General features: G+C 58.4%; 1 protein-coding gene across 1 annotated transcript; it reads right to left on the bottom strand.

The window, feature by feature from the left end:
- Positions 1-305: 305 nt before the first annotated feature.
- ADGRF3 (adhesion G protein-coupled receptor F3) lies at positions 306-10,666 on the bottom strand. The gene is made up of 13 exons (XM_008254656.4): positions 10,164-10,666; positions 8,850-8,910; positions 8,341-8,481; positions 7,766-7,939; positions 6,707-6,922; positions 5,731-5,940; positions 5,113-5,256; positions 4,746-4,942; positions 4,212-4,391; positions 2,099-3,466; positions 920-961; positions 770-832; positions 306-365 (listed from the first exon to the last, which is right to left on the bottom strand). Exons 1-13 carry the CDS (start codon positions 10,245-10,247, stop codon positions 306-308), a joined length of 2,940 nt encoding a protein of 979 aa, XP_008252878.2. The 5' UTR covers positions 10,248-10,666.
- Positions 10,667-11,496: the final 830 nt, after the last annotated feature.

The following is an 11,496-nucleotide window of genomic DNA, read 5'->3' as shown; positions in this document are numbered from 1 at the left end:
CAGGGCTCCAAGCCCACCAAGGCTTCAAGGCGTTTCAGAAGAGTTAAAAATTTGATAGCATGATAGGAAAATTTCAGAGTGAACCGAGGCGGGGGAGGCTGGTAGTTAGAGTCCCCAGCTTTCTGGGAGAACGATAGAAGAGGCTGTGCCTTGCTCTCTGAGGCCTGCACCTGCCCCCACCCACCAGGAACAGCTCCCCTAGAAAAGCCTGCCCCCACTCTCTGGGCTGGGCCGGGTCTAGAAAGAGAAGCCTCTGTCACAGCTTTGCTGGGGGCTTTGCTACACTCAGCCTTGCTCCCTGGGTCTCACCTGCTATCTTCACTTCCTCCTCTGCTGTGGTCCAAGACCTGGGTTTCATTTGTGGCCTGGGAAGAGGTGGAGAGGCCCAGCTGCAGGGCGGTCATCACCGGCGACTCCGCCCGGAAAAGGGGCGCCCACTCTGCACTCTGGCCTGCTGCCCTCCTGCCTGGGCTGCAGTCATCCTGGGACTTTGTTCTCGGCGACAGCAGCTCCCAGGAGCACTGTCCTCCCTTCTCCCTTCCCATCTAGCCAGACACGGCCTCTCAGATAGGAAATCAGCGACCAGAGAGCCGGGAGGAGTCCAAGTCCCAGGAAGCTGATTCTGACTGCTCCCTCCACTGTTGGAGACCTTGAACCTGAAAGCTGCTCCTCAAAGTCAGCCCTGATCTTCCCCAGCCCCTGAGGGCAGCTGCGGGACACCCTGTGGCCTTGCTGGGGGACAGCTGAGGGCTGGAGGCCGGCGACTCACCAGGGAGATGGCGGAGCTGGGGGCTTGGGTGCCGCAGAAGCGTTTCCGCAAGGCCTCTCGTACCTGCAGGCGAGGGAAGTGCCCACGTAGGCAGCCCAACTCCCCACGTGGGACTTGGAAGCAGGCCAGGGGCTACGTGGGCAGACTCACCTTTTTGTCCATGAGGCAGCCAAACAGTAAGATGAAGACACCCTGAGAGAGGGACGTGGGGCAGGCTGGTCACCGGCAGGGGACCGACTCGGACACCTCGCTCCCCCTCGTCTGCCCGCAGCCTCCGTCCTCCTGGTAACCCACGTGCCGAGGCTTCCCGACTCCACCTCTCTGCACATGAGCCCAACTGTCGCACTGGATCCACGCAGGTGCTTCGCTTATTGCTATGGTCCCAAAGCGGGGTATTAAAGGATTGGGGACTGGCAATTTCCTGATTTCTTTGGCAAAACCAGATGGGATTTTACAGACAAGAAACCCAAAGCTCAGGGGCCAGGTGCTGTGGTGTAGCTGGTAAAGCTGCTGCCTACAATGCCGGCATCCCATGAGTGCGCCGGTTTGAGTCCTGGCTGCTCCACTTCCGATCCAGCTCCCTGCTAATGGCCTGGGAAAAGCAGCAGAAGGTGGCCCAAGTACTTGGGTCCCTGCCATTCACATGGGAGACTCGGATGAAGCTCCTGGCTCCTGGCTTCAGCCTGGCCCAGCCCTGGTCATTAAGACCACCTGGGGAGGGAGCCAGAGGATGCAAGATCTTGCTCTGTGTGTGTCTCTCTCTCTATAAAACTCTTTCAAATACATAAATGAGTCTTAAAAAAGAGGGAGAGAGAGAGAGAGAGAGAGAGAGAGAGAGAAAAGCTCAGAGGGGCTATGTAATCTGTCCAGAGTGATCCAGTTGGTCAGTGTAGCCACTGGGATCCATTCTTTTTTTTTTTTTTTTTTTTTTTTAAGATTTATTTATTGACTTGAAAGTCAGAGTTACACAGAGAGAAGGAGACAGAGAGGTCTTCCATCCACTAGTTCACTCCCCAATTGGCCGCAGAGGCCAGAGCTGTGCTGATCCGAAGCAGGAGACAGGAGCTTCTTCCAGGTCTCCCACTCAGGTGCAGGGGCCCAAGGACTTGGGCCATCTTCTACTGCTTTCCCAGGCCATAGCAGAGAGCTGGATCGGAAGTGGAGTAGCGGGGACTCGAACCAGCAGCTTTACCCACTACGCCACAGCACCGGCCCCGAGGAATCCATTATTAAGCCTTCTATCGTCCCTGGGCCTGCTCTTTCAGTTCTATCCTGAACCTATCCACCTTGAGAAAGGGCAGCTCACACAGTCACCACCTTACCACCTACCTGGAAGGCATTGAGAATGGTGAAGATGTAATGAGGGACTATGGAGACTTCCTCTAGCAGAGTGGCCAGGCCCAGCCCCCAGGTGAGGCCAAAGATGGGTGTGAGGATGAGCAGGGCTTTGGCCACCCCCAGAAGAGCCTGGCGCTTCTCCGCTGGGGGCCCCTCTGACAGCGATGGTCTCAGCAACTTCAGCACAGCCATGGCCAGGACCAGTCCGTTCACGCCGACGACGACCAGCACTGGCCCCACGAAGGTGTAGAGCGCCCCTCCCTTCCCATCCAACCAGCATTCTCCCTCCCTCAGGTATTGCCCTCGAGGTAGATAGAGGCCCAGGGTGAGCCCTGCAAACCCCAGTGGGCACAGGTAGCCAAGGATCACCATGATGGGGAGCACTTGGTGCTTGGACAGCTGATGGAAGACAAAAAGCAGTTGATGAGCCAGCACCAGGGCCTGTGCCAGCATCCAGAAAAAGGTAGCCAGGTAGAGGAAGTGAGAGAGGAAGGCCGTGGCCAGGCAGAGCGGGCTGTGGGTTTCAGGACGAAACAGCAGGGATCCCAGGAAGCAGGTGTCTGCAGCCAGCAAGCACAGTGCCATGTTGACCAGGCTAGCGTGGCGGAAGTAGGCGACTTTGTTCCGCACCACGACTCTCCACACCAGCCTGTACACAGCCAGGCACACGAGCAGTGCCGCTATGGAGGCCCCTAAGCCCACCTGACTCAGCAGGCCTAGGGCTGGTGCCTGTGGGACAGAGCATTGGGACATAAGGATGGAGAAGGCAGTGAGGTGCTGGCAGATGCACCGAGGGGGGGGTTGAGCGCTGGCCACCTGGCACCCTTCCTCTGACCAGCCCCCGTTGCCCTGGAAAAGTCTGTAGTCCCAGAAGACACAGTGGGCGCTACCATTTATGTCCCCGAAGTTCATGATGACCTTGACCTGATTGATGGCCTGGCTACCAGCCATGATGGAGATGGAGAGGATCTGGCCAGAAGTGACGTACAGGGCGTCTCCCAGCTCCTGCCCATAATTTGGGGGCAGAAGTTGGCCCAGTTTTTGTAGCAACAAGCTGGTGATCCTGACATTGGTTCCATTAGGGACATGTGGGGCCAGAGAGTGCTGGGGGATCTGAACTTGCACGGGGGGCAAGGAGACCCTGTAGTCAGGAGAGAGAGAGGGCGTGTAGAGCTGGCTGTCCAACTGCACATTGGTCAAGTTGAAGGCGAACGGTTGATCCGGCGGGCACAGGCTGCGCGCCAGGGTCTCCAGAGCCAGGAGGAGGTCTGAGCTCGCCGAGGGCTCCTTGTCCTGGGCCGGTGTCCACAGAGAGCTGATGTTCATGTCTAGCACCTTGTCTGTGGTTGTCAGGAGATCCTGTGGCACCCAACAGAGATGAGCCTGCTATGCAAGAGCCCACAGCGCAGAGCAGGAGCACTGGGTTCTGTAGAGCCCACCCTTCCTGGCCTGGTGTGAGCCCCAGGGTTGCAGAGAAGAGGAGAGAGGAGGACAGGCCTGTGAGAGGAGGCTTTCTAGTGGGGAAGAACAGCACTGCTTGGCTCCCTTCCTCCCCAGGGGCATCTCCAAGTCTGTGGTCTCCTGACCCACACCCCACCCTGCCTTGGGGTGACCTGGGCACTAGGAGGGCTCGTCTCCAAGTCCTCAACTCCTCCAGGTGGGTGCACCCACACATGCTCTATCTTCCCAGACTGGAAGGGTGTGTGTGGTAGCAATGCCCTTTGTGGTCCTTTTGGCTGCAGCTTGTGGGTGACCAATAACACGCCTACTGGGAGCTGATTTAGTGAGTCCCACAAAGCCAAGTGTGTTGAATATCTGTGTGTGTGTGTGTGTGTGTGCTTGTGCATGCATGCCTCTGCACTCAAGTCTCCACTCCCCTGCCTGCCTTCCAGCTTCCTGTGTGTTCCCCACATCAGGCCTTCTCCACGCTCCGCGGCCTTGCAGCCTGTGTCCAAGAGGAGACACAGACAGGGAGCAGGCACTTGGGCTCTGGAAGGTCTGCTGTCTGACAGCCCGCGGTGCTGCCCCAGGGACGGGAGTGCCCGGAGCTGCAGAACCTCAACCCTCCCTGCCCGGCTGACCCAACCGCACTCAGAGAGCTCACCTGCAGGGCACTGCGGTTAAGCTGTACACTGGCTGTGGCTACCACCTTGGCCAAGGCTTTTATGGTGCCCAGCAGTGACACTAAGTCAGAGGGCGAGCTGGCCTCCTCCACCAGCCGCGACATCCAGGCCAGGATCTTCGGCACCTTCTCAGCAGGCTTGCCCCGGCCTGCCAGCAGCAGCTGGAACAGATCAGAGGGCAGGAAGGAGGGTGGCGAGAGGGTCCTCAGGAGAGTAGGACCGCCTCTTCCTTTGTCCAGGTCCTCGCCTCCCCCGACCACCCCCACACCCCTTCCTAGAGGGAGCAGGAAGCGAAGGGCGGTGTGCAGGGGCTATGAGGAAGGCATGGACACCCGTGTTGGGGCACAAACACTGGATGGGCCTGTGGTCCCTCGTGGAGAGTGCAGGCCCCAGGGGCTCTGCGGGGGGATGCAGGTGAGAACAGGTGAGGAGCCTGCCTCTCAGAGGGACAGGATCCTAAGCCAGGCCCTGGCAGGGGTTGGGGAAGCCTGTAGGCAGCTGGGCGACCACTTTACCTTAGCCTTGGCAAACAAGTTCAGGAGCCTCGTGTCTGTGCAGCTGTAGTCAATGGCACCCCAGAGCCCGTCAGGCCCACACAGCCTCTTCACCACGCCCCTCTTGCCCACAGGACATGGGGCCTGTGCCTCGTGGCCAGCCTTGGTGACATTCCAGGCAACCACCAAGGAGTCCTCGGGGCAGGTGACATCTCCGTCTGAAGACGATGATAAGGATGACTGCAACCGCAGTCCAGCCTGCGGTGCTCCTCGGGTAGACACCTGCTCGCAGGCCCCGGGGCTGGGCTATGTTGCCAGGATAGGAGGCTGTCGCTCCCAGGGCAAGCAGCTGAGGGCTTGGCCAGCCAGACCCCCAGACCCCATGTACCACGGAGGATGGTGACGAATACGGGGACCCTGAGAGGAGCCAAGCCCTGGCTCTGCAGCTCGCACGTGTACGTGGTGTCAGTGGCCGGGCAGCGTGGGACAGCCAGGACCAGGCACTGAGAGCTGGGCGTGTGCAGAAGGGAGGCTGAGAGGGCAGAGGTGGGAGGAGGGGATGGTCACCAGGCCTGGGACAGGCCTAGAACCCAGCTGGTCTAGACATGTCATTTCAGTCCTAGCATTTCCAGAAGCAGGTAGGGGTAGAGGTGGAGGTGGGGTGGGGTGGGGAGAAGGGCCAAGGGGTGTGTGGGCCTCAACTCCCACGGGCAGAACTTGGGTTTTGCTTAAGGGCACCCTGGGGGTCCTAGTGAGCCCTTGTTTGTCAAATGGGGACAAACACTAACATCCCCAAGCTCACTGAGCATGAAATGGGACTGCATTCTGCATTCTGCAAACCCAAAGACACGGTGACTCCACAGCCACAGAACGGGGACTCCTCTGACCGGGTCAAGATGGTGCTGGCCTTGGAGTCCCAACTCCCAGCCTCCACTGCAGCCTCTGTTTCCCCAACTGCCCTACTGCCCTCTTCCATACTGACCCCTACTGCTGGGCCCTCTCCTACCTTGGCTGTCCTCCCTGGGGCTCCAGGAAGCCGTGTAGGTCAGCGGTGTCTTGGGGGTGCAGCAGCTCAGCTGGAAGCCTGAGGAGCTGGTGCAGGTGACGGAGGGCTGGTCTAGAAGCTGAGCCACGTCTGACGCCTCCAAGGGCACACTCACCGTCTGGTGCAGCTCCCACAGGAAGCCCTGGGCCTCGAAGTAGCTCATGTACTCACCTGCAGACGCACGGCTGCTGTGGCCACAGCTCTGCTGCCTCCACCCACAGCCCAGGCTCCCCTTCTCACTCCCCTCCCACCCGGAGCTCAGTCCAAGGATGGCCTTTTGGGAAGACACTCCCTGCCCCGGGAGGATTTCCAGAAGGAAAAGGGGATCTGCAGAAGAGCTTCTGACCCCTCCGGGGAGCCCACAGCCGGGTCAGCACCTGGCCAAATCCAGACTGTGCCTTCAGCATTCTCCACGTTACGGGGGAAAAAAGTAACAGAAGTGCTTTCCTGAAAAATAATTATATTTTCCATAGGAGAACATAGATGAGTAATGCTGCTTTAGAGCTCTGCAAATCTCTTTGGAAGAGTCTGGCCGAGTGGGAGCCAGCCAGGTCCCCCCGTCTGCCTCTTCCATCTCCATCACGGCACTGCGGTCCTGGAGGGCACTCTGCCCACCCCTGAGGAGTGACAGGGTCAGCGCCATCGTGAGGACTTTGTGAGCCCCTGGAAGGGTCCCGGAAGTCCCCAGACTGTAGTGAAAATAGCTTGCTCTTTCTAGAATTTTCTACATGGTAATGGGCCTCCGTGCCTTTGTTTCCCTGGAATGAGTCAATGGGAAGATGGAAAGGGCCAGGAAAAGATGAGAAGAAAAGAAAGAAGGGGGGGTGGGTGGGCGGGGAATAGTAGGGGAGGGAGGGGACAGGGAAGAGTAGGGGAGGGATGGAGAGAAAGAAAAGGGAAAGAGAAAAACAGGGGGCAGGAGAGGACAGGCTGCTACCTGCCCACTCCTGGGACATGTCAGTGACCGTGAGGACAGCTTGGTCCTGGCTGAAGTTCAGAGACACCTGTGCCCCTGGCTGCAGGATGTTCCAGCACTCTCCGGGCCTCTTCAGGAACCAGGTCAGGTTGGAGATCTCCTGGCTAAAGCTGAGGGTCAGCTTCAGCGTGCTGCCGAGGGGCTGCAGGCCGGAGCTCAGGCTCAGGTTCCCGGGAACTGCAGGGAGGTAAGAGACGGGGAGCCTGAGTTGAGCGCTACAGCCAAGCCCAGCTGTCTGCCCAGGCCTATCCCCTACCTCTCCATGCCCAGCGTGGCTCCCCTGTCTGCCCAGGCCTGTCCCCCTACCCCTCCATGCCCAGCGTGGCTCCCCTGTCTGCTCAGGCCTATCCCCCTACCCCTCCATGCCCAGTGTGGCTCCCCTGTCTGCCCAGGCCTGTCCCCTACCCCTCCATGCCCAGCGTGGCTCCCCTGTCTGCCCAGGCCTGTCCCCTACCCCTCCATGCCCAGCGTGGCTCCCCTGTCTGCTCGGGCCTGTCCCCTACCCCTCCATGCCCAGCGTGGCTCCCCTGTCTGCCCGGGCCTGTCCCCTACCCCTCCATGCCCAGCGTGGCTCCCCTGTCTGCCCGGGCCTGTCCCCTACCCCTCCATGCCCAGCTTTTCGTTTTTGGCCCTAGAGGGGCATCTGAGTGTGGCTGCTGTGGTCCAGCCTGGACCCTTCCTATCAGTGGGAATCAGACAAGGAAACTAGCCCATGACTTCCCCTGCCCATGTAACTCGGGGCTGTCGGCGCTGCTTCCTGCTCCCGCTTCCCCCACTCCCCCACCAAGCAAATCGCCTGGGCTCTGTCTCCCCTCAGCCGGCCAGCCCTGGGGCCCCATCCTCTGGTCTCCTACTCAGGTCCCAAGTTCAGGGTCCGCTAGGATGATTGGCTTTCTCGTGCACTCAGAGGAGCAGCGGGACGGGGCCAGCTGGCAGACACAGCTTCAGAGAAGGACAAACACGGACAGCATTTGTCTCTCCCCTGGAGGCTGCTGTTTCCAAGTTCCCAGCCCTCCTCACCAGGTGGCAGCAACTGGCAATAGCCTGGTTTAGAATGCTCGAAGACAAGGCAGCTACAGGGCAGGTGTCTGTCGGAGCAGGAGCAGGGACGGTGACGGGAGCAGGAGCTGCTGTCCCACTGGTACCCAGCGCGGCAAGTACAGGAGATGTACCCCTGGCGGCTGACATTGCACACTGGTAGAGGACAGAAGGGTGCTGAGGAGAGGGCTGGCTGAGGAGGTTGGGGCCGGGCGGCAGGCTGCGTGTCTGGATCAGTCACATACACACACCCCACCCCGCCCCCAAATTGGGGCTCCCTCCAAAGTCAAGGTTCAGAGCCGGAGGTCGCACCAGCCGAGAGCGTCAGGCAGGGCGTGAGCACATCTGGGCTCCACAGTCCACCCTGGGGCCCTCAGCAGAAGCTAGACGACAGACGCATGGGCAGAAAGGGCCGGGTCTGACTAGTGGGGAGGTGAGGAGGAAGCCGGGCCAGGGAGAAGGGAGCAGGCAGCGCCCCCAGAAACAGAGAGGCGCTCGCAGCACCCCAGGGCCTGGGCTAGGGGAGGACTGGGAAGCTGGTCCCGTGCAGGGGGTACCTGTAGTGAGGCTGAGGCCAGTGAGGGTTCTTGGGGAAGAGGAAGGCGAGGCAGTGGGGAGAGTCAGGCTCTCGGAGAGCACTGGGAGCCAGGTCTCATCCGGAGAGTCCAGCTGGACATAGATGGCGACCGGGACTGATTCTACACAGGAGCAGAGGGGACAGCTGGAGACGGGGGTGCAGCAAGGCCTCAACCCTTTCGCCGCCCGCACCTGTGGTCTGGGTGGGCGAACAGACAGCAAGCAGCCCCGCGCCCAGGCAGGTACGTTCAGACACGCGGTCTCAGGTCACCCTCACGGCGACTCCCACAGCATGGAGGAGGCTTGCAAAGACAAAGGTGTCTCTGGAGGCCTCGGAGCTGGAACACTGGCGCGGTCGTGTGTGGCGGAGGCCAGAGCCAGCCCTCTCTGCACCCTACTGCTCCGCCCCCAGCCCTCGCCTAGTCCTTTCCTGCTGCCTCCTTTCCCACCCCCACCTCCTCCTGCCCCTGCCTCTTGTCCGTCCACTCACCCCCTGCTCCATGCTCTTGGTTCAGGGGCTGCCCAGACTCCCCTCCAGCCTGACTCTGGTCCTGGAAGAGAGCACAGAGGGGGCCCTCTGAGAAGGGGCTGTCCCGAGTCCCCCTGGGGCAGGGCCAGCCTGGACGCCCCAGTGTGAATGGCTCTCTTGGCCGCTCTGCCTTCTCCTGGGCATCAAGAGAACACAAGGAGAGGAAAGCCAGGTGACAGGGAGTTTCGGGATGCAACCCAGGATCCCGCTAGGGCCCACAATCCCTACAGCGCCCAGGCACAGGCACTCCCTGGGCAGTCAACATGCTTTGCTTAGTTCCTTCCTACATTTCCTTGTCCCTGGGCCTCTAGGCTGATTGAGATGACTGGGTCTGGCACTTGAGCGGGTGGGGGTGGTGGGGTGTCGGGCAGAGCGGTGGGGACTCAGCAGCTTAGGGATTTAATTCTCTTGGGAGAATTTGACACAGGGTGAGTGGTCTCTGTTCCTGTAGATGATTTCTGCACCAACTCCTTCCTCTCTCAAAATCGCGTGTGCATGTGGCTATCTTCCAAACCCAGAATTAGACATGAGCTAGATATGGGTATGGGTAAGGTACAGAGAGATTTAAATAATGCTAAATAGATACTTTTGGCTAACGTTACATGTAGATTTAGAGGTAGAGTGATATGAAGATATCGATGTCCTCCTGGGAGAACATGAAGGGCTGTCATCTAGGGGCAGGCATTCGGCCTGCTCGACACCTCTGTCCTGTGTCCGAGTGCCCGGATTTGAGTCCTGGCTCTGCTTCTGACTCCAGCTTACTGCTAATGTGCAAGCTCATGGCGGCTCGGGTACCTGAGTTCCTGCCATGCACATGAAGGACCCAGATGGAGTTCTGGGCTCCCAACGTGGGCCTGGCCCAGTCCTACCTGTTGGGGCATTTGAATGGAAAGGAGCGTGCTCTCGCTCCCTCTCCCTAAATAAATAAATACGTGAATAAATAAATAAATTTAAAAGTACTCATCTAGACTCTGTGGCCTTGCTTTATAGTCTCTTCTGTCCGCCACACCAATGGTTCACAAGTCTGGAGAGTTTTCCTTTTAAATTGCCAAGTTGACTGGAAGGGCCTTTGTCAGAAGTGCGGTCATACCACCGGGACCCGCAGGGACTCAGAGGAACTAAAGCTATCCCCTGACGTCCTGAATCCGCGGGGCAACAGGACAGCCTCTCTCCTGCACTGGCTCCTCTGCCTTCTGCCCTCCCAGCTCCACCTGCCCTTCACCCCACAGTTTGCTCTCTCGCAACGTGGGGGCCCCTCCCCACTGTTGGACTTACCGGCTGGGACGCTGTGGCACCTGGTGACCCCAGCAGGGGCAGGGTCACAGCCAGGAGCAGCTGGGGGGCAGCCAGGCAGACCATGGCTCAGTGAAGCTGACCCTAAAAGCTGTCCTGCTCCTGCATCATGCAAATTTCCTTGCAGAAGAGCTGGCTGCGCTGTGCACGGATGGGATGGGAGGGAAGGGTGGAAGGGAGCCAGGGCCAGATTTACAGAGGAAGTGTCACAGCCGTGACTCGGAGTCAAATAAGCATCCAGGCCTCTGGGGCCTCCTGGAACCCACGTGCCCCCCCGAGAGCAGTCTGCTTAGGGTCCCCTGGGGCCTGCACCAAGGAGTGAGGGAGTAGGAGAGGACTGAAGGATTGGAGGTAACAACCAGCCAAGGGTCAGTAAGCCAGGCTCAGTCACGTTCCCAAGGATCTAGGAAGTCTGGAATGTTCTGGAACTCCTCTAGGAAGCTGGGTCATTGATCAAAGAGCCAAGATTAGAAAAGAGAGCGGGCATTGTGGTGTAGGAGGCAAAGATGCCACCTGCAGTGCTGGCATCCCGTGTAGGAGCCAGTTCACATCCCCACTGCTCCACTTCTGATCCAGCTCCCTGCTAATGGCCTGGGAAAGCAGCAGAAGACGGCCCAAGTGCTTGGGCCCCTGCTACCTGTGTGGGAGACCTGGAAGAGGCTCCTGGCTCCTGGATTCAGCGGATGGGAAATCTCAGTCTCTCCCTCTGTAGCTCTCCGTTTCAAATAAATAAATACATCTTTTAAAAAATTAGGAAAGAAGAAAAGATTACCGCTGATTGCTACCTAAAATAATTTTCAGATAGAGTCTTTTTACATTAAAATTTATTTGAAAGGCAGAGAGAGAGAGAGAGTGTGCAAGCAACTCCCAGCCACTGGTTCATTCCCCAAATGCCCACAACCTAGGGCTGGGTTGGGGCGGAGTCAGGAGCTGGGAGTGCAATCCAAGTCTCCCATGTGGGTGTCGGGAACCCAATTATTTGAGTCATTACTTCTGCTTCCCAGAGTCTGCAGTAGCAGGAAGCTGGAGTCAGGAGCCAGAGCTGGAAGTCAAACCCAGGTACTCTGATAAGGGAGGCTGGCATTTTAACTGCTAGGCTAGACGCCCACTCCCCCAGACAGCGTCTTAAATGTAAAATGAACCTGAAAAGATACTAGAAAAATTAACAAATAATTTCACATAATTTTGAAGGGAGAAAGGGTTTTCAAACAAGACACAAAATTGAAAAGCCTGGAAAGAAAATAAAATTGTCTAAAAATTTCAAATTCGGCATGAAGAGAATCAGTTTCTTTCTTTTTTTTTTTTTTTTAAGATT

The sequence above is a fragment of the Oryctolagus cuniculus genome, chromosome 2, assembly GCF_964237555.1.
Source record: "Oryctolagus cuniculus chromosome 2, mOryCun1.1, whole genome shotgun sequence".
In the NCBI taxonomy this organism is placed as follows: domain Eukaryota; kingdom Metazoa; phylum Chordata; class Mammalia; order Lagomorpha; family Leporidae; genus Oryctolagus; species Oryctolagus cuniculus.
This window is presented reverse-complemented; position numbering and strand designations above follow the sequence as displayed.

What these genes read in the sequence shown, in the direction of transcription:
- ADGRF3 (XM_008254656.4), bottom strand. Translation starts at nt 10,247, where the DNA reads ATGGTCTGCCTGGCTGCCCCCCAGCTGCTCCTGGCTGTGACCCTGCCC. An exon ending in GTGCCACAGCGTCCCAGCCG is followed by an intron (nt 8,911 to 10,163) that starts GTAAGTCCAACA and finishes GCTCTCTTCCAG; the next exon opens with GACCAGAGTCAGGCTGGAGG. An exon ending in TTAACCGCAGTGCCCTGCAG is followed by an intron (nt 3,467 to 4,211) that starts GTGAGCTCTCTG and finishes TGGGTGCCACAG; the next exon opens with GATCTCCTGACAACCACAGA.